Consider the following 25,916-nt stretch of genomic DNA (forward strand, 5'->3'; position numbering starts at 1 on the left):
AATGGTGGTGAGCCCCGGGGACTGCCTTGTGTTGCAGTGGCCCACGTCCTGGGGTGCCGCGTTGTCCACCAGGGGTCTCGTCTTTCACTGGGCAGGCGGTGCTTTGAGTCACCTTGCAGGAGGCCCAGGTGGGAGGGGGGTCCTCTGAGTGGTTGTGGTGCAGAGAGTGGGCCTTGTGATGTCTGTTTTGGCTGCTCAGATGCCCTTCTGTTCCCTTTGGCTTCCTGCTGCCCTGGAGAGGGCGAGGTTAATGGAAAGCTAATTGTGCGTGGGTGGTTTCATCACCTCACAAAGAAACCCTGTCCCCCTCCCCCAGCCCCCCAACACTAAGCGACCGCCAATCTACTTTTGGTCTCTGTAGATTTGCCAGATCTGGCCATTCATATAAATGGGACTGTATAATATATGGTCTTTTGTGTCTGGCTTGTTTCACTTAGCATAATGTTTTCAAGAGTCATGCATGTTGTAGCCTGTGTCAGTACTTCACTCCTTTTATTGCCAAATAATATTCCATTGTATGCATAGACTACCTGCTATGTATCTATTACATAACATGGACATTTGGGTTATTTTCACTCTGGGGCTGTTAGGAGTAATGCTGCTATGAGCATTCCTTTACAGGTTTTCTGTGGAAGTTTTCATTTCTCTGGGTATATACCTAGGAGTGGAATTGCTGGGACATACGGTGCCTCTGTGTTTAACCTTTTGAGGAACTGCCAGACTTTTTCATTTTACTTTCCCACCAGCAACATAAGAGGTTTCTGATTTCTCCACACCCTTAGCAAACTTATTATTGTTTGTTTTTTGGATAGTAGCCATTCTAGAATGTGTGGAGTGGTATCTCATTGGTTTTGATTTGCATTTCCTTGATGGTTAATGATACTGTCTTTTCTTGAGCTTATCATCCATTTCTGTATCTTTGGAGAAATGTCTGTTCAGGTCCTTTCCCCATTTAAAAATACGGTTAATTGTCCTTTTTATTACTGAATTGTAAGAGTTCTTTATATATTCTCGATATATGATTTGAAAATATATGTGTCTCTCATTCTGTGAATTATTTTCACTTTCTTGATAGGTGTCCTTTGAAGCACAAAGTTTAAAACTTTATCCAGTTTATTTTTTTCTCTTTTCACTTGTGCTTTTGGTGTCATATCTAAGAATTATTGCCAAATTCAAGGTTTTAAAAATTATGCCTTTTTTTTTTTTTCTAAGAGTTTAATAGTTTTAGTTCAGACATTTAGGTCTTTGATCCATTTTTCAGTTAGTTTTTGTGTATGGTGTGAGGTAGGGGTCCAGAGGCATTACCTCTGGATCCAAAAAAACCCAGGCTTTTAATTTTTCAAACAGCTGTTTCCATGATTTTTCAAAAGCTTAACGTATTGAGAGGGTAATAAATTATTGTAGATTTGAGCCTATCACTAGCTGCCCTTGGGTAGACTTTTATAGATGCTGGCTGATAACTGCGGTACCCAGAATGTACTAAGCAACCTACAGAAGTTAGGGTTTCCAAAGGGGAAACTGAGCATGAGGAGGGCCAGCAGAACATCGCCCCTCTAGTTCCTAAAGCGTGGTAAGCCGTGTGCCGATACAAATGGTTTGTACCTGTGACTGGTTTGTTCCTGGAGAACAAGGGGATTGGATTCATCTGTAATGTCTGGCAGTGCAGTGTCCAGTCAAGAGGTGCTGAGCTGGTGGCTTGGGGAATTGGAGTCTTGGTCCTGTGCAGTAACCGTACCCGTTGATTAGAGATGCACCCTTCTTCTCCTTTGCTCCCCGAGGCGCCCCTCTTCACGTTCCGATAGCCGTCGCCACGCTGGGTTTTATCCCGGCCACATCATGATCCCTTCCTTCAGGGAGTGCTTCTCTTATGTTATTTTTTTCTTAAAAGCCCAGGGTAATAGAATTTTATGATTTTTAGTAGAGTCATAAATTAGAATGGACCAGAAATGGAAAGCTATCAGGATTCTAGCAAACAGGAAATGTATGTTAGCAATTGAGGGAATAGCTTCTGTTTGCATTAAGAAGAAACTTCAAACAGTTATAAATCTTTCGGAACTTCTTTATTTTCTGTAGTTTCTCACTGTGGCTGAAAATCCGTTGAGTTTTTTGGTTAGTAAAAGGCAACTCTTCCCACCCTCCTTTCAGATCGCTTTGCAAAACCTCGTTATGTTTGGGAGGATTTCAGAGGTGTTCTAAAAGGATCTCCACACATAAAGATTTGCCCTGGGTGCCCGTCAGCACATATCCTTCTGAGCTTTTTACTCTTAATCTTTTTACAGACAGGATCATTCACAAATGCCTGGAAATTCCTCGTTGGATTCCCGTGTTTTAAACAGAGTTTTGTGAGCATCTTTCATCTTTACTTGGAAAAGAAAGGTTTGTGCACTGTGAACGTTCTCCCGTGCTCTCCCGCGGGTGGGCAAGGTCGACCCCTTTGACAGGGGGCGTGAGGGGTGCGCTTTTGCTGGGTTTGCAGAGATTGGGATGATAATTCTCTGGGAGGAAATTTCCTTGTTGGAAAAATAAAGTCAATTTCCAGTGTTGCCTGTGGTCTAGGACGTGGAGGGGATTCCGCAGAATTCGAGTGCAGGACCTGGAGCATCTCTGTCCTGTCTGAGCAGCCGCCTGGCGCCTTCCTCCTGTCCCAGGGTGGGCGGGGGAGGCCGCGGGCGCGATGTTAGGGAGCGCCCGGAAGTGCTCACCTGCGCACGGGTGAAGCCGGCTTCCAGAAAGACGGGTGAGAGTGGGCTCTGCTAGCGTTAGCCCCGTGAGTCTGGAAAAGTCTCAGGCCGGGACATCGGCTTTCACCTTTGCCTTCGGGGGGCAGTGAGCCTCGCTGGAGACCCCCGTCTTTTGTGTGACCATCTTGTCAGTGGTTGGAACTCTGGGCAGCTAGAGTGCTGCAGGTGGGCAGCCCCTTCTCCAGGACAGTGTGGTGTCCCGGGGCACACGTGGCCTGGGGAGTCAGAGGCTGAGGGCAAGCCATTTAGCCTCAAGCAGCTGTTTCTCCATCTGTGAACGGGCGCGTCGGTTGTGCTGAGCCTGGTCCGTCTGCTCTCCAGAATTGTGTCAAGCAGTTCACGTCTGGGAAATCCTTTTTTTTTTTTTTTTTAAGAAACTATTTCTTGGTTAAGTTCTATGTTTTACTTTAATCTCAAAAGAAACTGGTCTTTTTATTTATTTATTTATTTATCTATCTATCTATCTTTGGCTGCGTTTGGTCTTCGTTGTTGCACGTGGGCTTTCTCTAGTTGTGGCAAGCGGGGGCTACTCTTCGTTGCGGTGCGCGGGCTTCTCATTGTGGTGGCTTCTCTTGTTGCGGTGGCTTCTCTTGTTGCGGAGCACGGGGTCTAGGTGCGTGGGTTTCAGTAGTTGTGGCACGTGGGCTCAGTAGTTGTGGCTCGCGGGCTCTAGAGCGCAGGCTCAGTAGTTGTGGTGCACGGGCTCAGTTGCTCCGTGGCATGTGGGATCTTCCCGGACAAGGGCTCGAACCCATGTCCCCTGCACTGGTAGACGGATTCTTAACCACTGAGCCACCAGGGAAGTCCACGTCTGAGAAATTGTTGCCATGCTTTGCCATACCTGGTCAGAGGGTAACAAGGTTTGAAGTGGCCATGAAGGGACATTGCTGGTCCTGTCCCACCTGGTGGCACATGATTCCCTGCCCAGGTGACATGGCGGGAGTTGCATCTGGAAATCTGATAGCTCTGCACCCTGATTCGCCCCTGCCACCGCCTTGGACTTGTGACCCAGCGGAGCTGGTGGGGGGTGGTGGACCTGAACAGGGGAGTCTCAGGCTTGTGAAGGGCTCTCGTCCAGTCTGGATTCATCCAGAAGCACAGTGACCCCACAAAGCGAGACTTGCTCGTCCTCAGTTCAGATGCTGGGATGGGGCTTCTGGTTGATTAGATGAAAATAAGCTTTCAGTTGCTTCCTGGCCTATGTGAAATTTTATTAGTACTTTTGGGGAGAATGAATCCATTCTTCTCACACATAGTTTTCTTTTGAAACCCTTAATAGCTAGATTTTGCCTTTGCAGTTATGAAAAGAACGATCTGGTTCAGTTGTGAAGCTGCATCATTGTTCTGTCCACTAGACAAAACATACAGAATTTCAGGACTCTACTGAGGAAGCAAGGCGGCCAGTCTTCAGAGCTGCCTAGTAGAGGACAGGTTGGCATGTATGTGCTGTGAATTTCCCCAAGTAGATGGCAAAGCAACGCTTGAAATATTTATTGACTTGTCAGTGTCCGAGTTAAGAAAATCATTATTAGGTTTCCAGTAATTTCCAAATTTCCAATTTGAAGTCAAGATGGGTGCTTTTTTAAAAAATTGTGATAAAATACAACAAAATTTACCATTGGTGACATTCGGTGCATTCCCAATGTTGGACAGTATTGTTGTCATGAGACTTAGTGGGAGAGGAAGATATTCCCAATGAGTGAAGTAAGTGCACATGTGACGTTTTTATTTTCCAGAAAATTTCCTCACTTGAGTTGAAGCCAGGAGCATTTCTTATGTGTTTCTGATGCCGGTTGACAGCAGTATTAGAGCTAAAAAATGTTGGCGTTTCTTTTGTTCCTACGGGTGTCACTCAGGCACGGGGATTATGAGTGACCATTTGAGCTTGTAGCCCCCCAGCCTGCCCTGTGCCCTCTAGGGTTTTGGGGTCCCAGGCAAAGGTGTCTGCGTCAGTCTCTGTAACTGCGGCACTGCTCTTCCAGATGTGGAAAGCCTCGGCCGGCCACACCGTGTCCATCACCCAGGACGACGCGGGAGCCGACGACTGGGAAACCGACCCCGATTTCGTGGTACAAGTCACCAGTCTGCCTGCCTTTCATGTCTCCCGGAGTGGATTTCCCCAGGGTTTGGGTTTGGGTGGGCGGGTAGGTGATTGTCTTACAATCCAGGCTGTGGGGTGCACTCGTCATTTATTTTTCTTTTCAGAATGATGTAAGTGAAAAAGAGCAGCGATGGGGGGCCAAAACCGTCCAGGGGTCTGGGCACCAGGAACACATCAAGTAAGAGACTTTCTCAGTATTTGTGTGACAATGATGTTCTGAAAGATGAAGAGATAAGGCAGGGATGAGATAAGGTCATGGCTTCATATGGTGGAATCGCTTTTGTTTTGTTTTGTGACTCGATATTTTTTTTAATTTTATTTTTTATTTTTTGCAGCATTATTCTTTTTATGTATGTATGTATGTATGTATGTTTTGGCTGCGTTGGGTCTTCGTTGCTGCACGCTGTGACTCGATATTTATACAGTAGGTGAATGTAAGAGCTGACGTATATATCTACGTGTTTGTGTACGTGTACGTATACGGACGTGCTCAGTAACTTAAAATATTCCCATCGCAAATGACTTTCGTGCTTCTAATTCTAGAGTCTGTTTTTCAATCTTGTGGTTTTCATCGAGGAACACAGTTACCTAAGCTCTTCTGTCTGCTGATGGGAGGTTTCTAAAGCGTGGGATGTCTGAATACTTCAGACAATAAACACCCTTCTTTAATTTTTATTATTTTGTTATACTTTTATTATTTTCCCGTCATCAGTTGGATGCCATGAGCTGAATTCTAAGCATTGTGTTCTCGTAAAAGCCTCAAATAGGAGGAGCTGCTTGAAGCGTGTCATTGTCTGACTCGGCACTGTCGTAACTGGCCACCTCCGGGGCAGCTTGTTCCCCTGTCGGGAGGTGTAGATGAAGGGACCATTTAGAGTGTGCTCGGGCTGTGCCGGCTTCAGAGTGTGTGCTCCTGTGCCCTGATTGTGAAGGTGTCCTCACGGACAGGTGACCCGCTTTGGTCATCGGCAGAGAGCTGGTCTTGCTTGGCCCTAGGATCTTTGCAGTAAAATGAAGCTGTTCTTGGCTGAGAGAGACTCAGTAGATCGTCCCGAAAAGGAGGTGAAGTCTGCAGCTCGGGCGTTTTAGACACCAGTGTTCCTCCCTCCCTGAGTCGCTGAGCCCCCCCCCCCACAAGCCCCTGAAGAAGGGCCTGGGACCGGCCAGAGGAGATGGTGCCGGGGGCTGACTCAGGTCCCCCGCTGTGGGGTGAGGCTGCCTTCTGACTTGGTGTCCTCTGGGCCTCTCATCTCTTCTGTTCCCCGTGACTTCAGAACGTGCTGGGGAGGGCGGGTTGGAGAAGAACGGAACTCTCTCCCGTCAGGCAGCCTCCAGGTGGTTAGGGTTCAGAGAACACACAGGGTCGGGACGGCTGTTGGTCCTCATGTTCTTGGGAGGCTGGGCTTCCTCCCGCGCTCGTCAGGGGGTCGGGAGGTGGCCAGGCCTGGTTGGTTTTGTAGCTGAACTTCTGGGATTGTTGTCCAGATGTTGAGGTGTGGATGTGTTGTCCCTTGGGCAGAGAGGCACCGGATCAGGTGGCCGTCGTGTGGCTGTGGGTCTCCCGACGGAGACAGCTACAGAGGCTTCCTGGCCTGCCCGGTTTTGGCCACATCTTGTGATCTGTCCCACTGTTCCCAGTGTTTAAAGTAAAAATGGTGCTCACATTGTAAATTCTGCAAACCTCTCACTTCACCTTTGAATGAAAAGCTGGAGTACCCCAAGGAAAGAGCAACCGTCTTAAGTGTTTTGCGTCTCCGGGCTTCTGTCCTAGGGCTGCCTGGGGTGCGGGGCCGTTGACTGTGCTTTTCCCCTCTGCCTCTGGGGACGTTTACAGAACTAGCTATCCCAGGTCAGGTGCCTGATAAACCCTGAGGAGCTTTTCCCCTTGTGGGAGAAAGTCCACATTTCAGCACAGCTCTGTGTGTGTGGGGGGTGGGGGAGGATTGGGATGATTTACTGCGTGAGTTCAGATTAGTTTCTCTTTTCTGTTAACTTGCATCTGACTCTGAGAACTGCTGAAGTTGGGGGACCAGCTGGCGGAACAGTAAAGCAAGCACAAGGGAGACAGGGACTGGGGAGCCTCCGAGTAGTGAAACCTTGCAGATCTGCCGAGATGACACATCCTGTCCTCGTCTGTCCTCCTGGAAAGCAAGGACGCACGTCTGTCTGACCGGTTTCTTCCTGTTTGATCTCTTCCCCCCAAGCATACACAAGCTGAGAGAGAATGTGTTTCAAGAACACCAGACCCTCAAGGAGAAGGAGCTCGAAACGGGACCCAAAGCCTCGCATGGCTACGGAGGGAAGTTTGGTGTGGAGCAGGACAGGATGGACAAAGTAAGTGCCCGGCCACGTCGTGTTGGGGTCCTGGCGTGCCTGACCTCACCGTGGTCGGCAGAGTGGTCACTCAGACCTCCCCCTTAGATGAAAAGTTGGGAGTCCACTTGTTGAGGACCGATTTGCCAGAAGTAATCCTCTCTCCATTGACCTTACCCGCGAAGGGCTCCCGTTTTTGGAAGGTCTTCTAAGATGCTGAGTTGCTGGGGAGTGAGTGGTGTGTCGGGAGCCCCGGAGCAGGAGATCAGGTTCTGCCAGAGGCCGCTCTGTGACCAGGACGGAGGCCTGGAAGCGGCCTGACCGCAGGTGTGGTCGTCACCGCGGCGGTTCAGCCTGTGGCCTGAACGCTACCCATCTGCAGACCGGAGCCGAGTCTGCGGGCCTTGTTTCCCGTCAAGGGTGGAAATTCAGCCACCAGGCCTGCTGACGTCCTTCCCACATTTAGTGAACTTCAGAGAGGACCCTGGCCCCCGGCGTCATGCCACTGCCCACCAGGCTGGGGGCAGGCAAGTCCAAGTAGATGGAGACTGAAGCTGTTAGCAATGCAGCAGCCTTTGCTGGCACTCAGAGAAGGGACTGGATCAGCTGGCGGGGCTCGTGTCCGCCCTGCAGAGAGGACGGTAGACCGTAGCGCGTTTGCAGTGAAGCAGGTCTGCAGTCTTTAGACGTCCCCAGAGAGGTAGGTTTCCCAGGCTGGTAATGCGAGACGCCTGCCTTTATTCTGTGCAGAGGTATCAGCTGGGTCGGGTTCTGGGCTGTAATTCCACCCGTGTCCCCCTTGTGCCTGGATCGGACTCGGCATCTGAGCTGGGCCTGGAATGACACGGCTGTGTCACGGTGTGCCGTCTGGGCTCTGTCACCACAGAGTGGATACATGGGGACCTGTGGGCACCCCAAGCCAGGTCTGAAATGAGCCTGGAGACGGAGTCCATGAAGGGCAGGCTGCAGGAGAGAGACAGGGACGCCCCCAGTGACCCCGTCACTCCCAGAGACGTCTGGACAGCACACAGGGGAGTGGGGAGCGGAAACCATCTTTGGATCCTAGAAAGTCTGGTGGCTTTTAGGAGCATAAACGGGCAAAATCCCCATGTTTTTCGGGCAATGAAAGCATCATGTAGGTAGAAGCCTTTCCCACCCAACAGAGCCCAGGCTCTCAGGGTTACGAGGAGTGAAAGCAAAGAGACGTTCAGTATAAACCTGGGTCCCCAGCTCTGGGTCGGAAAAACCTGTTGGGGAAAACGTTGCAGATGTATCCAGGAAGCTCTGGGTAAGGACAACGGAACAGTTGCTTTGGCTGCTGCCGGCCTGCCCCATGCCGGCTGAGCCCCATCACCCCCGGCACCTCCGGCCCTGGCCCCTCTGGTCCAGCAGGCCTCCCGCCGGCCCGCGGCTGCCTCCCCCCGTGCTTTGTCTGTGCTGCCCTCTGTCAGCGCCACTCCTGCATTGTGCTGTCCTTCCCGTCGAGGCCTGGACGAGCTGTGCTGTCCTCCCGTCGAGGCGCTCAGTGGACGGTGTGTGAGCGCCTGCAGCCGTGTGTTACCGGCACCCGGACGGCTCAGGGAACCGAGCTCTCCCTCCAGCCGGGCGGTTCCCCTCAGGTGGATCCAGCGGGGGCGCCGCGGTCGGCGGGCGCGTCCTCCCCCTGCACCTCCCTGCACACCTGGCAGCTCACGTGAGCACCGCTGGACCAGCCTGTCGTCAGAAATCACTAAGGTTCCAAACCGAAACAAATAACCCTGAAGTTATTTGCAACTTGTCCTTTCCAGAAATTGAAAAAAAGCCCTGAGATCTGCGTGTTGAGACTGTGTGATAGAGACTTCCAGAAAAAAACACATCTTGGGCAGGCATCTACTCGTGAGAGGATTGTGGGCTGGGAAGGCGCAGCGGCCTTCGGGATCCCATCTGCGCTGTGGTCTGAGCATCTTGCACGCCGCTTTCGGGGCTCAGAGGGGCCGTGGTCCACGGTGCAGGTTTTGTTCCTCGCCAGGCCCATCTCGGGACCAGTGTACATTCCTGCTTTTGGCAACGCTCTGCCCGCTGCTGACTGTTCAGTAATAAATACGGTCTTGTCAGTATAAGATCAAGGGAAATTTGAGGGATAAATCTGTTTTGATCAAAAAGTTGGAAAAATTAATAAGCTGTCACTGGCCATATTTTTAGAGCAGTGTCCTTATAACTTCTTTGTGATAAAGAATCAAGTTGGGGAATCCTCTGCGTGCTGCTGCCTCCGTGTTACTCTGCCGACATTCTCTGGGTGAGACCCTAGAAGCTGCGGGTGGGTGGTCTCTGCCGCGGAGGTTTTCTGAGGCTGCAGTGCCTTGGATCTGCTGTAAGCTACAGGCATCGGAACCAACCCGGAAAGGAGAGAAAGTAACAGCTCCGAACTTTAAAGTAGAACCTACTTTGCTCCCTGGGCTGTGGAAAGAATGCACGCTCTGAGTGGCCTGCAGAGTTGTCAGTTGTGGCGGTGACTCTGCAGTGGTTGGATCCCAAACCCAGCTGCTGAAGTTCTAGATAAACAGGAAGGGGGTCCACAGTGCGCTAGCGGGTCCCTCACTGTAGGAGGGGCCCTAGGCGGGGTGGCTCACTGGAGTAATAGTTAACCAGGGTTTGGATGTGCCTCCTCGCCCGCCGCTGGGTCACGTGGCAGGCACGCGTCCTGTGTCCTCGATGTCCGCCAAGGGGTCCGTGACCCCTGTCCATTCTGCTGAGGGAGCCTGGGACCCTGGTGCCGAGCACGGAGGGTCAGGGGCCTGGGAGGCTGGAGCTGGACGGGGTCCGCTCAGAATTTGGGGAGTGTTTTCAGCCTCGCGGCCGCCACAGGGTCTCAGGCAGCTCCCGAACTAGCTGCGTTGTCGAGACACAGAGGCAGCCGTAGACGTTTTGTGAGTGCATAGAGGTGGTATGTTCCAAAAAGCTTTATTTACAAAAAGCCTCAGTGCCGGGCGTGGGCCCCGGGCCACGGTTTGCTGACCCCACCATGGGAAACGCTGTGGAAACCCCGAGGTGGACTGCTTGTTCGGCACATGACCTTGAGAGGGTGTCACCAAGCTCCCTTCCTGCCCGTCCGTGGGGCTGGTGCTGTGCTGACGGGCCCACTCCGCTCCCGGACAGGCTGGGCGCACAGTGGCTCTTGACTCTGGACGCGAGGCGTGACTCCAGCGCACCTGTCTGTCTCGATTTGTTAGCAGATTGCATGTTGTGTCCTGATTCCTGGGTCCTGTGGTGCGAAAATGTCCCGTTTGAGCAGGGTGATCGTTGCCAGCGTCTTCCTGGAACTGGCTCTCAGGAGTCATGTTGCCCGCTGCTGGCTCTGCGGTTTCCGGATGGGCCTGGCCTCCTGGTTCTTCATGCCCAGTCATGTCAGAAGCCCCTGTTGTGGCCGGGCTTCTTGGGCAGCTTCCGGGGAGGCCGATATGGAGAGAGTTAGGGCAACACCTGACCGGTGGCCATGGCTTGCGATGCCCCCCGGGAGGCAGCTTCCCCCAGGCTAACTTCCACGTTGAATGGTTTCAATTAGGGTCACCCACGCTGACCACAGGTGCGGGCCGCCCCCTTAGACCCCGCATGGGGGGCGGGCAATGTGGCGATACCGGCGGGCGTCTGACGCTTTATTTTTGCAACCTGTTCCAGTCAGCTGTCGGCCATGAGTATCAGTCGAAGCTTTCCAAGCACTGCTCGCAGGTCGACTCCGTCCGGGGGTTTGGAGGCAAGTTTGGTGTCCAGGTGGACAGAGTTGATCAGGTGAGTGAAGCATCGTGGGCAGCTGGGGCCCGGGGAGGGCAAGGGAACCAGTCCTCGTAGGTCAGAGCCCACCGCCAGCTGTGTGTGCTGTGGGACTGCAGGGTGGGTGTCCTGACCACAGGGCTCACAGGGCCCCCCCTTTCCAGCTGCTTTGAGATGATTGGCTCTTTAAGAGGCGAGAACAGGGACTTCCCTGGCGTTCCAGTGGTTAGGACTCCGTACTCTCACTGCCAGGGGCCCGGGTTCGATCCCTGGTTGGGATCCCACAGGCCGTGCGGCCAAACAAACGAACAGAACAGTCAAGTGTAAGGGGTTTTTTTTACTGATTGCTGTAGAAACCCCCATGTTGGTATCTACTCAGGGGATGACCCCGGGACAGCCTTAGATTTGTCCAAGGATGCCAGCGGGGACTGTTGACACCCACTGTCCCTGCCTGGATGTCACCGTGACAGGGATCCCCCAAGGGTGTCCAGAGCGGACCGGCAGAGTGCCGCCCGCTTACCGCGCTGTGCCGAGCATCCGGGTGCTGCTCCGCTGTTCTCGAGGCCCTGCCTCAGGGCCGTCAGCCCCTTTGAAAGGTTTTATGTCGTAGCATGGAGAGCCTGGGCTTTGGGGGTTAGGCCTGGCTGAGCGTGGCCACAGTCCCGCGTCTGCCCTTCCCCCGGGCTGCGCGCGTGGTGCCCACCTCAGTGCCGGGCCTTGTTCCTGCTGTTTGTGTGGCTCTTGCGGAGCCCATTTGAGAAGCGGGCTGATGGGAGTCGGCCCAGCTCGGTGTCCTGTGGCTGAGCTCGCCCCGCGGGGGTCGCCCACCCGGGGGAGGCTGCTTCGCTCGCTGCTTGGCCCGGGCAGCCCCCGGGCTTCTGTGAGCGTTTCACAGGGTACGAATTCAAAACAGCAGGGCTTTGGGTGTTAATGGCTTAGGAAATCAAAGATCAAAAGATAACATGGTTCATGTTTTTTAAAGTGTCCTATGCATCGTGGATCCAGGCATTTAAAACTGCATTTCCCTTTTCTCTGTGACTGCAGTCTGCTGTGGGCTTTGAGTACCAGGGGAAAACTGAGAAACACGCCTCGCAGAAAGGTGAGATGTGAAAGATGCCGGTGACGGGAAGGCAGCCCCACCTACTTTTGAAGGGCAGGAGCGCGTTGTCACTCGGGTCTCTTCCTGGGGGCAGGGGTGTCGCCACGGGCAGTTCGCTGCTCTCGCCTTCAGGTGTCTGGTCTTCTGGGTGTGGTGTGACAGTGGGGTCCCTGCCATGCAGCCCACGAAGCGCTGGCATCTCGTGTCCCTGTGCCACCTCCCGTGTGGCAGCAGAAGCTGCTTCCCCTCATCCGAGCAGTGTTGCCCCCGAACAGTTCCCTCTCTAACTTGGTTGGCAAAACTAACTTTCCCCTGAGGATGGAAACAGAGCCGTTAACTTACCGACATTTTCAGCGTGTACGTGCGTCTTTAACACGGCGTAGGCTAATCTTTATGAGGTAGTACTCCCTGGTAAAGCCTTTTTGTAAATGAAAGCCTGTGGGAGCCTCATTCCCCGACCAGGGATCAAACCTGTGCCGCCTGCAGTGGACGCCTGTAGTCTTAAACACTGGACCGCCAGGGAAGTCCCTTGAGGTGTTCTTTGCAAGCTTGTTTACTTCTGCCTCTTGCGGGTCATCCGATGACCCAGGGAAGTAGCTCAGCCTGGGAGTGCTCTAGGCCCCACCGGTCCACCCAGCCCACCTGGCTCGATGTGTTGGAGGGGTCGGGTCTTTTCTAGAAAGACCCGTGCAGCTGCGTAGCTGTCTTTATACACTGACCTTTATTTGAACGGTGACTTCCCAAAGTGGGCCTGCAGCTCACCTCTGCCCTCCAGCAGTCGAAAGGGACCAGACTGCAGGGGCACATAGACGCATCCAGCGTCCCCCGCGTGTGACAGCGGGTAGCTTGTTGTACATTTCAAGATGTGTGCTTGGCCTCGTGGTGAGTCTTGCTTCGTTTAACCAAGGTGGCACTTGGCCTGACACGTTTTCCTGACCGCTGCCCTGTCTCCCCAGACTACTCGAGCGGTTTCGGTGGCAAGTACGGCGTGCAGTCTGACCGCGTGGACAAGAGCGCGGTGGGCTTCGACTACCAGAGCAAGACGGAGAAGCACGAGTCGCAGAGAGGTGGGCCGCAGCGGCGCCCTGCTGACCGTCAGGCACCCCGGGCCCCGTCGTTTCTCATGCATTCACCGACACACACCCAGGGAACTTCTCCCTGATGCAAATCGGTTTATGTTACATTTATCTAATTTTTCTAACTTAAAGTGTTTGGATGTCCCTGTTACTTTCTGGATGGTGTAGATGGTTTGTCGTAATTTTTTCTTTAAAGATTTATTTATTTATCCATTTTGTTTATTTTTGGCTGCGTCAGGTCTTAGTTGTGTCACGTGAGCTTTTCGTTGTGGCACGCGCGCTTCTCTCCAGTTGTGGCGTGCGGGTTTTCTTTTCTCTAGATGTGGCACGCAGGCTCCAGGGCACATGGGCTCTGTAGTTTGCGGCACGCAGACTCTCTAGTTGAGGCACGTGAGCTTAGTTGACCCGCGGCATGTGGGATCTTAGCTCCCTGACCAGGGATTGAACCCACGTCCCCTGCGTTGTAAGGCAGATTTTTTACCGCTGGACCGCCAGGGAAGTCTCAGTTTGTTGTAATTTTGATGACTGCTGAGTCCTCTGTTCCGTGGTCCACTTAACTGTTCCTCTCTGGAATGTGGAATTTAGGTTATTTCCAATTTTTGATGTTAAAAATTGCCTGCAGGGACTTCCCTGGTGGAGTGGTTAAGAATCTGCCTGCCAATGCAGGGGACATGGGTTCGAGCCCTGGTCCGGGAAGATCCCACATGCCGCAGAGCAACTAAACCTGTGCGCTACAACTACTGAGCCTGTGCTCTAGAGCCCACAAGGCACAACTACTGAGCCCGCGCGCCTAGAGCCCGTGCTCCACAACAAGAGAAGCCACCGCAATGAGAAGCCCGCGCACCACAACGAAGAGTAGCCCCCGCTCGCCACAACTAGAGAAAGCCCGCACGCAGCAACAATGACCCAACACGGCCGAGAGTAAAATAAGTAAATCCATTAAAAAAAAAAAAAATTGACTGCAGTGAATATTCTGTTATATACATAAGTGATTATTTAAAAGAATAAATACCTAGCAATGGAGTTGCTGGGTCAAAAGACGTTGAATTTAAAATTTTGATAGAGCCTTCTAGATTGTCCTTGGAAGCCATCCTGACTTTCTCTTCGCTGTGATGTACCCTGTAAGTGATCAGTTACGGCCCTCTGCCCGCTGAGGTGTGTGTTTATGGAGCTTGACTTAAAGATTCAGCCCCTGCTGCAGAGCTCTTGATCTGTTGGTGGTTCTGCATCATTTGTTTTGTTTGGCCTGCACATGTAAATTATTTGAATAATGGCCAGCATATAAACTGAGAGCTCACGTCGTTTTTAAAACCCCAGATTTTTTTAAGAAACAAAAATGAAAGCCATCACTGGAAACCCCACTGGCCTGGCGTTTCCCCAAGGGGATGGCCGTTGGGCCTGAGGGGCTCCTGTTTGCTGAGGGCGTCGCTTCCTTACACCTGGCAGGGCCTGCCTGCCCTGCGGCCGCTGGGCCTGCTGCACGGGGTTCCTTTAAACTCTGCCTTCTCTCTCTGCTAGGCACACACCTGTACTCCTTTGCCCTGTATGCCCATTGCCAGTCAGCGCCTGCTGTTGGGTCCTGTTCATTTTTACCAGATTTTCTCCCCGAGATGCCCTTGAAGAAGAGTAAATACGCCTTTGGGCAGTCGGGGAGCAGAGGCCAAAGTGCCGGGAGCAGCCCTCGGCGTTCCCGGAAGGGGTTTGATCTCTGCGTGCGTTCTGCTCCGTTCATGTGCCCGTGATGGAGTCATGCCTTAGTGTAAAGATAGCTGTGTAGTATAATGATGACTCAGCTTTGAGTTGAACTGACATTTCTGGAAGGTAGTCCGTGTTTATCCTGCTCCTTTGGCGGTGCCCCCGGCACGGCTCTGCTAGCTTCGGTTAGGAGGTAGGGTGACCCTCCACAAGCTTGCTCCTGTGGCTCATCCTGAGTTCAGAAGCTTCATGTCAGCTGTCATCTCATGCTGTCTTTTGGGATGAAGGAGAGGTGCTACAATTGTTCGTCCGCTCTATTTGCTGCTCTTCGTAGTTCCATTATTGAGTACAAATAATATTTTCAAATGTTTCCTACGTAAGTGATCTTAGAGTGAGCCTCAAAGATTTTAGGTTTTTTTTTTTTTTTTTAAAGTAAGGTTTTTTTAATTTATTTATTTTGGCTGTGTTGGGTCTTCATTGCTGCGCGCGGGCTTTCTCTAGTTGCAGCAAGCGGGGGCTACTCTTCGTTGCGGTGCGCGGGCTTCTCATTGCGGTGGCTTCTCTTGTTGCGAAGCACAGGCTCTAGGTGCGTGGGCTTCAGTAGTTGTGGCTCGCGGGCTCAGTAGTTGTTGCTCACGGGCTCTAGAGCACAGGCTCAGTAGTTGTGGCGCACGGGCTTAGCTGCTCCGCGGTATGTGGGATCTTCCCGGACCAGGGCTTGAACCCGTGTCCCCTGCATTGGCAGGCGGATTCTTAACCACTGCGCCACTAGGGAAGTCCTAGGTTTGATTTTTTAAATTGATAAAAATACTTCCCTAAAGACTGCTAAAATCCGCAGCGTGCTCGCTGATCATGTGACTGGTTTGTGAACAGTGCTGTCCTTGTTTGCAGATTACTCCAGAGGTTTTGGTGGCAAGTACGGTATCGACAAGGACAAGGTGGATAAGAGCGCGGTCGGCTTTGAGTATCGAGGCAGAACCGAGAAGCACGAGTCCCAGAAAGGTGGCTGCAGTGTTACCTTATCGTCCAGCTAGCAGCTATTAACGTGATCGGTGGTAACCAGGACAGAAATGGAAAAACAGACGTAACCGGGAACCCTTAGGGTGGATGTCTCTTTCTGTTAAACATTGAACTTTAAAACAGAAAATCCAAAAACAGAGCTGCTAACTAAGAAATCCCGTCCTTAGACCTCTTTTAGCTTGAACACTGCAGCAGCGTGGCGTGTCGCAGGGGCCACGTGTTGCACGTCTGTGTAAGTGGTGAGACCCAATGGCGTGTCAGTGCTGTGACACTGCATGCCTCGGGGGTTCCTGTAGAGGGTTCCGTCCGTGTTTATCCACGGTACCGAGATGGTAGATGAGGTTATTTTCCCGACACGCTGCGAGGCGGTCCTCTTAACGAATGTCACCTGAAGTTTCACCAAAGGTCAGGAAGAGAAAGGATGGTTTAGTGAATTGTGTATGTTGAACTTCGTGGAAAACCTGCTTTCTCCCTGTTACGCAGGGTGCCCACTAATACTCGATTATGGCCTTTTATTGTCCACGCAGACTACGTGAAAGGCTTTGGAGGGAAGTTCGGTGTGCAGACGGACAGACAGGACAAGTGTGCCCTTGGCTGGGATCACCAGGAGAAGCTGCATCTGCACGAATCCCAAAGAGGTACATTCACGCTGGCTGCTCGTCCGCGAGGTCCTTTGGGAGGTTCATCTCTGTTTACAGGTCCACGTGTGCCTGGCCTCGCGGTCCTTGTGTCGCAGTGCTGTCCTGTCTTCAGTGGGGGAGGGGGTCCTCTATCCCCACGGCTTTGGAAGGACCCCTCCGCCCGTAGTGATTCCCCCTTCCCCCTTGGGGGGCTGCGGTTGGGCGGGGCAGGGCGCCTGTGCTCGCCTGGGCCCTGAAGCCCCAGCTGCTGCGGCAGTGTTCTGAGGGGCTGCTGCCCGCCGCTTGGGGCTGCCACAGGGGCGGCACGGTGGTCCCAGCCCGAGAGGCGCCCCGTCCCCGGGAGCGTGGCCGCCGGGGCCCCGGGCTCGCGGCCAGCACGGTGGGGAGCGGGGCTGCCGCGCCGCTGTGGGGTGGGCCATGTGTGTAACGTGTCTCTTTCTTCAAGTGAGCAGAGACGCGTGCTCTTGTCTGCAGCGTGGGCGGGGCCCCGGAGAGACTCGCGGAGCACGGAGCCGCTTTTCCGAATCGGCTCAAATACAGTTGCTGACTTGCTTTCGGGCCTGGGCTGCGTGTTCAGACACTGTTTGTCATTTAACCTTTTGAGCCCTTTGTGACTGTTGGTGAGGCTGGGAGCTGGCTCTGTCGTCCCCGAGCTCGGCGCAGCCCTTGTTTCTTCCAGGCGACGTGTTTGACTCTAACCAAACTTGTGTTTCTTCTCTTGGTTGTTTTCTCTGCTGTCACCTGTGGATTTTCAGATTATAAGACTGGTTTCGGAGGCAGATTTGGTGTTCAGTCCGAGAGGCAGGACCCCTGTGCTGTGGGCTTTGATTACAAGGAGAGACTGGCCAAGCACGAGTCCCAGCAAGGCACAGTTGCTCCCCGGCTCCCCCCAGCCCCGCCCAGTGCCGCCACTTCTAGCACAGACTTCAGCGCTCAGCCTCCGAGTCACCCGCTGTCACCCGCAGGGGCACCTGGGCACTTCCAGCCCAGCGCTGTGCCGGAGCGGAATTCGCTCGCACCCTTTCTTCCCTGTTCACTTTTTTCTCCCCCGTAACCGTTGGGGTGTGTGTCTGGTCAAAGGTGGTGCGAGGTGCAGGTCACTCTAACCCCGTGACGTGCCTCGCTCCTGGAGTGGGCCGTCTCTGGTCTCCCGGCGGCCTTCCGCAGCAGCGCTTGCTGTAGCCGGGACTCCTGTGAGTGTTGAGTAGGCCACCTCCCTGCCTCCGAGACCGGGAGAAACGTGTCCAGTTCAGCCCCATCACTGGCCTTGGACCAGGGGCGTGGGGCAGGCGTGTCCACGTGGTTTCTGTGTCTCATTTGTGGTGGTGTTTTTTTGGTTTTTGCTAGTTTTTTTGATGACACCATCTACGTGTGACTCCCTCACACAGAACCAGACAGTACGTACGCAAAGCTGGAACTCGACAGGAGGCTTCTGGGTGCATACGTTGGGAGTCCAGATGGCAGACGTGCTTTTGCTCAGAGCACTTATCTAACATCTGTCAAAATTCAGGCTCAGTCATTAGAACCGGGACACACAGTTGGCAAAGAGTCGTGTCCTCACTTTACGGGGCCGAGTTTAGGCGCTCAGCCCCAGTGTTCAGGGAGAGAATCCCCTCGGGCTGACCCGGCAGACCACACGGACGTGGCATTGATACCGCTCGGCAGTCTGACTGTCACGTAGACCTGTGTTGCTGCAACATGAGTCTTTGGCTGGTAGAAGTTCCGGGAAACTTTTTCTCTTTTAAAAAAACAAGAGAAACAAAAATAAGTAAAAAAGCAAGAGAATCCCTGCCCTTGAGCCTCTTTCTAGCAGTGAGCAGAGCAGGAGCGCAGAGCAGAGACTGTGCTAGGAGGTGGCGCCCCGCCTGCCGCCCGCACCCCTGTCCCCCGGGAGCACGTGGGGAGCATGCCACGCCTCCTTCCTGCCTCTCACCTGCTTGCTACCGAGCACCACGGGTAGAAGCCCAACTCGCCTTGCAAGCAAAGGCTCATCGTTCCGTGTTCTCGTCCTGTGGCTCTGGGCGCATTTTCTCGGGCTCTTTCTGGACCTGTTTGCATGCGCCTGCTGCCGGCAGCTGGCGGACCTCAGCCCGGGACTGAGTGCCGTGCTGTCACATTGCAGACTACTCCAGAGGCTTCGGTGGGAAATACGGGGTGCAGAAGGACCGGATGGATAAGGTGAGTGCTCCTCGTCGGGGGCTCGGTGTTTTCTGCTGACAGGATCGGGCGTCTGACGCTCTTGGCGGGCCGATGGCTGTTCCCGGGGTGGTCTCTGGTCTCTGGTGGGCGCCTGGCGCGTGTTTGCAGAAGTGCGAACGTTTCAGACCGGCATGTGTCATCACCGCGGCGGTGCCAGTAGCTGACACGCGTGCTGGGCTTCGTCTCCTATGTCACGGGTGTCCTCTCCTGGACCCCTAGAGGCCATGCTGTGAGGCAGTTGCTGTCCCTGCCACGTTTGGGGGGGGGCGGGGTCCCGGGTCCCCGGCCAGGCAGGCACAGCGCTGGGCCGCCGTCGTGCATGCCTCCCGGACACGTGGCTATGAACGTACTCATCAGTGAACCCAGCTGTGGAAACCGAGCTCTTTGGTCACGCTGGCCACGTCGTGGGGCCTGCCGTCTTGGGGAAGGCGGATCCAGAAGGTGCGCGTCGCTGCAGGGGTCCCCACGGCGTCCGCCCCGAGCCAGAGGCAGGGCGACACGGCCCCTCGGCTCTCCCTGGGGTGCCCTCGTCCAGCTGGTCCCTCCTGCGTGGTTTCAGAGTCTCAGCGCGTCAGGTGGTTGGGTTTCTGGCCTAAGTTCCAACCGTGTCAGAGGAGCAGACCCAGGAGCGCGTGGAGTGGTCCTCGTTGGGGACCGGGCCTGGCCTGGCTCCCGGCGGTTCGGCCGGACCGAGGTTGAGGCCGCCCTGCCCGGGCGGGTGTCTGGGCGCCAGGGCCGGTCCCCGTGGAGTTCCCCTTCCATCAGGCTCCCAGCTGACCCCTCGGGGGACCCCATCACGTGACCGCGTGTGGGCCCTGGGAGTGAGCGGCAGGGCACAGGGCTCTGGCCGCGGGACTGGGAGTGTCCTGAGGAGCTGAGAGTCTGAGCTCGGCTTTGCGGGTGGTGGGAGCTCGCCCGGGAGGATGGGGCCAGTGTGTGTGTGGGCGTGGGGACGGGGACACCGAGGACCTTGCGGGCCTGGGGTAGGCATTGTCGCAGATATGGAAGGTCTGAGGGAAGCCAGGCGGGGCCCACTGTGGGGGGTGGGGGCGGGTGGCTGGTCATGACCCACTTCAGGGAGCCCCGCGGACCCCCGTGAGGTTTCGTGTTTCGTCAGATAGGTTCTGAGCGGCCCTGCAAGGGTTAGACAGGCAAACGAGGTGAACAGGACGTGCCCCGAGCAGCCCCCCGCCTCAGGGTGGAGAGGATCGCGGGGGAAGCCGCAAGGCTGTGGCCCCGGTTAGGAGGCGGCTTCAGCGCTTCGATCGGGGTGCTTCTGTCTCGGGCTGGGGATGGCGGCGGAGGGAGATAACTTCCTTGAGCCAGCGTGGGTGCCAAAGCCCCTGCATTTAAGGGGTGAGGAGGAGGGCCTCCCAGGTGGATGGTGGGGCCGTCTGCTGAGCTCAGGAACTCGGGGGGAGGGGCAGGACTGGGTGGGATGAGTCCCCCGTGGGCACGTCTGGTTGGGCTGCCAGACGGCGCAGGTAGTTCGGATGGAGGGGGTGAGGGGGGGTGCCTGCAGACGGAGGTGGAGTTGGGGAGCCTGCAGAGCGGCGAGGGGGCCACGGGCCACGCCTGTGGGATGGCAGCGGGCAGGCTGGTCAGAGGAGACCGGGCAGGGCACCTGACGAGGTGCGGGGAGCCCACAGGGTCCACTGGTGCTGGTCTGAGGGCGGAGAGTTACGAGGAGGGAGGGGTCATCTGTGCCCCGAGGTGCTGCTGGGGACGTCCTGTCTGGGCGAGCGAGGTGGGGGTGCTTGACGTCTGGTCAGGGCCTGTTTTTTTATTTTGAGGTTGTGGGGAATTCGGAGGAGGCCAGCTGGCAGGGGTCTGGGCTGTGGGAGGAAGGGAGCCGTGGCGTTGGCAAGCTTGGGCCAAGATCGGGGTGAGCTGGGCACTGGTCAGCTGAGGGGATGGTTCTGTTTTAAGGTGGGAGGAGCCCAGGCCACAGACAGGGAGGTGCAGGGAGCCCCTGGGGCGTGGTGGGGAGCGCGGGGTCCCCCTGCGGCCAGATGGTGGTCTGTGCTGCGCGCTTGGGAAGCCCGGGGCTTAGAAGGGTGAGGCACCTGCCCAGGTCTCAGCCTTGGCGGCAGCATGAGATCATCCCTAGGGACGGGTGGCTCAGGGACTCAGGTCTGACGTAGTCCCTGTGGGTGGTGGAAACAGGTGAGAGGTTCCCGGCAGGTGGGTCCCAGGAGAGGCCGAGACCTTGAGTTGGTCAGGCTGGACGGTGGGGAGCGGGGAGCTGGGTCCAGGTGGAGGAGGGTGGCCAGCGGGAGAGGGGAAGGTTGTAGTCGGTGGGCGGGTCTTGGTGATGGGGGTGCAGTGTGGTGGGGACCCCGCAGCTGGAAATGAGAGGCTTGGGTCGTGGTGTTTGCCGGAAGCCTGTGGGTGAAGGCAGAGAGGCGGCTCTGAGCGTCGTGCTGGAGAGTTGGCCGGACGGGACGGGCAGTGGGTGTGCAGGAGCCACGGCCCGGAAGCTGGGAGGGCGCTGACCCCCTCCCCGCTGAGGCCGCAGGGCAGGCAGGAGCCTCGTGGGCGAGCCGGTGGGGGCGGGGCCTTAGAGGTTGTTCTGGAAAGAGATGGGGAGGTTTGGGGAGCAGAGGAGGGGTGGTCAGGGCAGCCGAGCAGCCACCCCGGAGATGGAGGAGGAGGAGGAGGGAGGAGAAGGGGGCCTTGGCGGGAGGGTCAGGGCCGGCCCCCAGGCGTGCCGACCGGAGCCCCGTGGGTCACTGTCGCTGTCGTGGAGCTGCCTGTACCTGACCTTGGTCTGGGGCGGTGCGCACTTCTCAGAGCCGCCGCTTGCAGTCAGCCTCGGGCGTCAACTAGTGACAGGCTCCCGCGCGTCCTTTCTGCCGGTTTCCTGTGTCAGGAAAGCAGTGCCCGTCCTGAGCCCCAGGCGTGTTTCCCTGGGAAGCGTTCGTGCCCAGCGGCCAGTGCTTCCCCGAGCCGTCAGCCCGCGCCCGTGTCAGCCTTTACGTGGACGGTCGTCGCTGTCCTTTTAGTCTCGCGAGTTGGGTCCCTACAGAACCAAACTAGAGTCGCGCTTACTGGGAGAGGTGGACGATCGGGGGGCCTTTGTACGTCCCAGGGTCCTCTCCCAGCGCAGCAGAGGCTTCTGGGCTCCCCTGCAAATTCTGTCTGTGGCGAGAGCTTGGGAGGAACACGTGCTTGGTTTATGGTTGTGAAATGGAGGCACGTGGTAGGGCTTTTGGTTTTTCTGCTTTTTTGAGCAGTTTGCTCAAATCTGAGAGGAAGGTGCAGAGATTTCCCGTATACTCCCTACCTCCCCTCCCCCATCCACCCAGTGGTCCATTTGTTACAACCTGTGAACCTACGTTGAGCCTACATCATAGGCACCCAACGCTGAGGTCGGCTTTAGGGTTCTCTCCTGGGATCTTACATTCTGCGGGTTTGCACAGGTGTGTAGTGACTCGTATGTACCATTGTCTATTCCTACACGGCAGTTTCACTGCCCTAAACATCCTGGCCCTGCCCATTCACCCCCTATACGTGTGTTTCTTCTCTGACGCTGGCCCGTATGGTCACCAGCCAATGTGTTATTAACACACTTTTCACACCTCTGTTAATGTGCAGAACAGGTGGATATGAAATTTTTGGGCTCTCTGGTTGGGTCTTTGGGAGGATCTGGGGCAGGCCTTTGTGCAGGGAGAGGAAAGGAAGAAAGAAAAATGCGTTCCTGATCTCCCCTTTCTTGTCTTGGTAGAACGCTTCCACCTTTGAGGACGTTGCCACGGTGGCCTCCACTTACCAGAAGACTGTCCCTGTCGAAGCAGGTAAGTCCTAGCAGACCCCCTGGCAGCACCGTGGTTTTTCCCGGGAGAAATTCCACGCTGTGTGGTGTCCCCAGGACGGTGCTGAGGGGGAAGGGAGAGCCGGCGGGAGCAGATGAAGCATTAACGGAGACCGTAGTTGATCTGTGTGTTTTGGGGACGGCAGTTGATTACCCGTTTGATGCTGTTTGTTCCTGCAGAGGTTCAGAGGCACCTTTCAGACGTGGGCGTTGCAGCTCTCTGGCGGCGGGGGTCTGTTTTGGGGGGTGCTTCCCAAAGCAGAGCTGGGTTAACTGCACGTCCTCAAGGGCCCTGCTCACTGCCGGGGCCCAGGCCCTGGGAGGTTCCTGCGGCACCTGCCGCTCCCCCGGCCGTGGTGTGTCTGCGCAGCCTGTCGCCGCCGCGTCCGCATGAGGTAGGGCAGCCCCGTCCTTCCTCACTTGCGGGTGAGCGCCAGGCTGCTCGCGACCCGCCCTTCCGGTGCCTGCTGCGTGCCTAGGCCTCCTGTGGTCCTGGTGTCTGCTGGGGAACCGTTAAACGTGGGCCAGCCTGGGAGAGTATCGTTTAGTTGGGGGAATTATTACACGTGATAGAAGTGGTCAGTTACACGCAGCAAGTGGAGGTCGCCTTGTATTTCCTGTGGACGCCCCGTGGGTCGGCAGTCCGTACGCTCTGGCCTCAGGACACTGGCAGGAATTGCTGAGGCCCCGAAGAACTTTTGTTTACGTGGGGTATGTTTTCTGATCTTCACTGTGTTAGAATTAAAACAGAGGCGAGAAGAATTTACCATTTTATTAATTCACTTAAACATTTAAAAGTAGTGAGACTATCACATATTAACATAACACTTTTTATGAAAAAAATAACTACGTTTTCAAAACCAGAAAGTGCAGAAGAGTAGCGTTTCTTTTAAATTATAGTTAGTTGATTTACAATATTAGTTTCAGATGTACAACCTAGTGATTCAAAAGTTTTAGAGATTATTCTCCATTTACAGTTATTATACGATGTTGGCTAGGTTCCAGGGTAGCGTTGTGTTACGTTTCTGTGGAATCGCCTCGGTGTCGGCCAGCTGAGCTCTCTTAGCTGCTTCTCACTCCTTCAGTCTCTCGTGACACGTTAGGGTGGTGAAGAAAATCTGGACTCCCCAGATAAGCAGTGGGAAAAGGGAAGAGTATTGTACTGGCCGTTTCCGGTCGTGTTCTCTGTACCCCAGTCCAGCGGGCAGCCGTCCAGTGGTCTTCTTAAAGGTTGGTTTCTCTTGCGCAGCAAGACTTTGTGACATCACGTCAGGGTCATTGGAGAGCGTTGATCACCGAGTCGCGCTGATCTTCCACGCGCTGACGCCTTTCATTATACAGCGCCCCCCGGGTCACGTCCGTTGACAGTACCAACCTCGTCACGGAGTCTCTGAGCAAAACTGGGAAATTGTCATACTCATGGCAGTGGACACGGATTTTCCAAAATTCTGATTTTACTTGAAAGCTTGAGTTTTCCCACTGACAACAAATACTGTAGTTGTTTTTTAACAGGACAGGCTCAGCTCGTTCCTTTCAGAGAAAGGGTCTGGCACGTACCCAAACGGCGTAACCGTAGTTTGTCCATTGTCATTTCAGGGAAAATGATGTTCCAGGAAAAATCAGTTCGGCCTGCATCTCAGATAGTTGCACGTGTTTTCCCCGGAGGCCCCACGGCACGTCCACAGGGGCAGTCGCAGTGGGCTCCGCCCTCGCGTTTTGTCACACGAAACGTTAAAAGGGTTGAGATCTACTCACAATCAGTACTTTTTACTGTTTTATCAAGGGCATCCTTAGGGGGGTTTTTTTTCCTTGTGAGTGTCTGGTGGTAAAGAATACAGTGGTGTTGGGAACGTAAGAGCATTCCAGATGCGGGGCTGTGCCGTCTTCCCGCTGTGGGTGCAGCACACACAACATTGAAGGCCGTTCCTGGTGGGGGGCTGGCAGCCGAGGGGGGCGCATCGCCCTCAGCTGGGGTGCCTGCTTCCCGAGGGACAGGCCGCCCTGGCGCGGGCCTGGTCTGGGGGAGATGGTGGCGCCCTGAGTAAATCTCTCCTTCCTCTGTAGTGAGCAGCAGGACCAGCAACATCAGAGCTAACTTTGAGAACCTGGCAAAGGAGAAGGAGCCCGAGGACGGGCGGAAGGCGGAGGCAGAGCGGGCGCAGAGGACGGCGAAGGGGCAGGAGGCGGCGCGGAGGCAGCTGGACGTGAGTGCGGGCGGCGCCCGGGCTCCCCTCCCGCGCGTGGGGGCCGTGTGTCCGGCTCATTCCTGCGTCTGCTGCAGAAAGCTATCAGTAGGAAGCGTTTTGAACTCGCGCCGAAGGCTGTGCTCTCAGGAACTTGGCTTTCAGCCGCACAGACGATCCCGTCTCTTGTCACCAGATACGAGACAGTCGACCCTCCCCGGCTCCAGCCGTGCTGCCCCAGCGCTGGGCGACTGCGGGCCTGTCCTCCCCCGTCAGGCTGGCGGCCCCCATGCCCTTGGCCAAGCCCCCGTCCGCACGTCTGCCCCGCAGCCTGTTCCCAGCTGTCACCCTCGGGAACCCGCTGTCTGCTTGGGTGGCAGGTTGAGGGCACAGAAGGGATCCCTGTGAAGAAGGCCGTCTGCTGGCTCTTGGAGCTCTTGCTCCTGGAGCTCGGGTCTGCAGGTTCTTCTGGGATTCTTCACAAACTGTCTTTCCGCTGGAGAGGGTGGCAGTGGGAGCTGTGAGGAGGGAGCAGGAGGGTGGGGACTTGCTCCTTCCTAAACTTGTGTAGGTGGGCTGACGGCTGACGGCTCGGGTCCCGCCGCGTCACCTGCCAACCGGGCGGCCTGACGCAAGCCAGTGCACCGTCCCGCGGCCCACGTTCTTGCCCGTGAAACGGGTGTGGAGTCGCCACGACTCGGGTGGCCAAGAAGTAGAATCGGAAATAACGCGTGTGTTGTTCTATAGACTGTAAAGCTCTATTTAAACCTAAGGGCGTTTCCTCCCCACATCAGTGGTTAGGGCTCTGAAGACCCCGTCAAGGGAGAGTGAGTGGTTGAGGCAGTTAGCATGCAACGGGCAGGAAACGCTGGGCGCTGGAGCCGGGAATTAAATAAGCCCTGATAACACGTTTTTATCACATGTGGTGAAGTCGGGATGATAGCAAACGTGTCTGATTATCACGTACCGTTCCTTAATTGCCAGAAACTTTAAAGCTGTCTCTCCTTTCGGTTTTTAGTTATGCACTTGTAAGTTTTTCTTTGTTGCAGACACACACACGCACACCAGGAGGCATTTTTTCCGTCTCGTTTTCACGTAACGCCTTCCTCGTTTTATGGCTCGGAATTTGACCCCTCTAGTCGCAAAGCTGCAGAAGGGTTGGAGGGCTTGAGAAGGAGGCTCTCGGTCGCTGTTGTCCAGCCCCTTGGCCTTTGAGGTTCTCTCGCCGTCCCTTCCGCCGTGTTGTCCCTCGCTGGGTCCAGCCCCTGCCAGCCTCTCCCCGCCCGC

The 25,916-nt window shown here is 55.2% G+C and overlaps 1 protein-coding gene across 7 annotated transcripts in view; it reads left to right on the top strand.

The window, feature by feature from the left end:
* The window catches only part of CTTN (cortactin), a 32,801-nt gene that overhangs the window by 1,684 nt on the left and 5,201 nt on the right, over positions 1 to 25,916 (top strand). For 3 of the 7 annotated variants that reach the window (XM_036860516.1, XM_036860518.1, XM_036860517.1), the window contains exons 2-14: positions 2,280 to 2,376; positions 4,724 to 4,810; positions 4,947 to 5,020; positions 7,047 to 7,176; positions 10,810 to 10,920; positions 11,947 to 12,001; positions 12,958 to 13,068; positions 15,664 to 15,774; positions 16,320 to 16,430; positions 17,189 to 17,299; positions 18,556 to 18,611; positions 22,360 to 22,429; positions 24,511 to 24,650. In XM_036860516.1, coding sequence (XP_036716411.1) covers positions 4,724 to 4,810; positions 4,947 to 5,020; positions 7,047 to 7,176; positions 10,810 to 10,920; positions 11,947 to 12,001; positions 12,958 to 13,068; positions 15,664 to 15,774; positions 16,320 to 16,430; positions 17,189 to 17,299; positions 18,556 to 18,611; positions 22,360 to 22,429; positions 24,511 to 24,650 — 1,167 coding nt within the window. In that variant the 5' untranslated portion in view covers positions 2,280 to 2,376. The remainder of the gene's footprint in view (positions 1 to 2,279; positions 2,377 to 4,723; positions 4,811 to 4,946; positions 5,021 to 7,046; positions 7,177 to 10,809; positions 10,921 to 11,946; positions 12,002 to 12,957; positions 13,069 to 15,663; positions 15,775 to 16,319; positions 16,431 to 17,188; positions 17,300 to 18,555; positions 18,612 to 22,359; positions 22,430 to 24,510; positions 24,651 to 25,916) is intronic. The other 4 variants (XM_036860519.1, XM_036860521.1, XM_036860522.1 and 1 more) reach the window with 2 other exon arrangements.

The sequence above is a fragment of the Balaenoptera musculus genome, chromosome 8 (assembly GCF_009873245.2).
Source record: "Balaenoptera musculus isolate JJ_BM4_2016_0621 chromosome 8, mBalMus1.pri.v3, whole genome shotgun sequence".
Taxonomy (NCBI): Eukaryota; Metazoa; Chordata; class Mammalia; order Artiodactyla; family Balaenopteridae; genus Balaenoptera; species Balaenoptera musculus.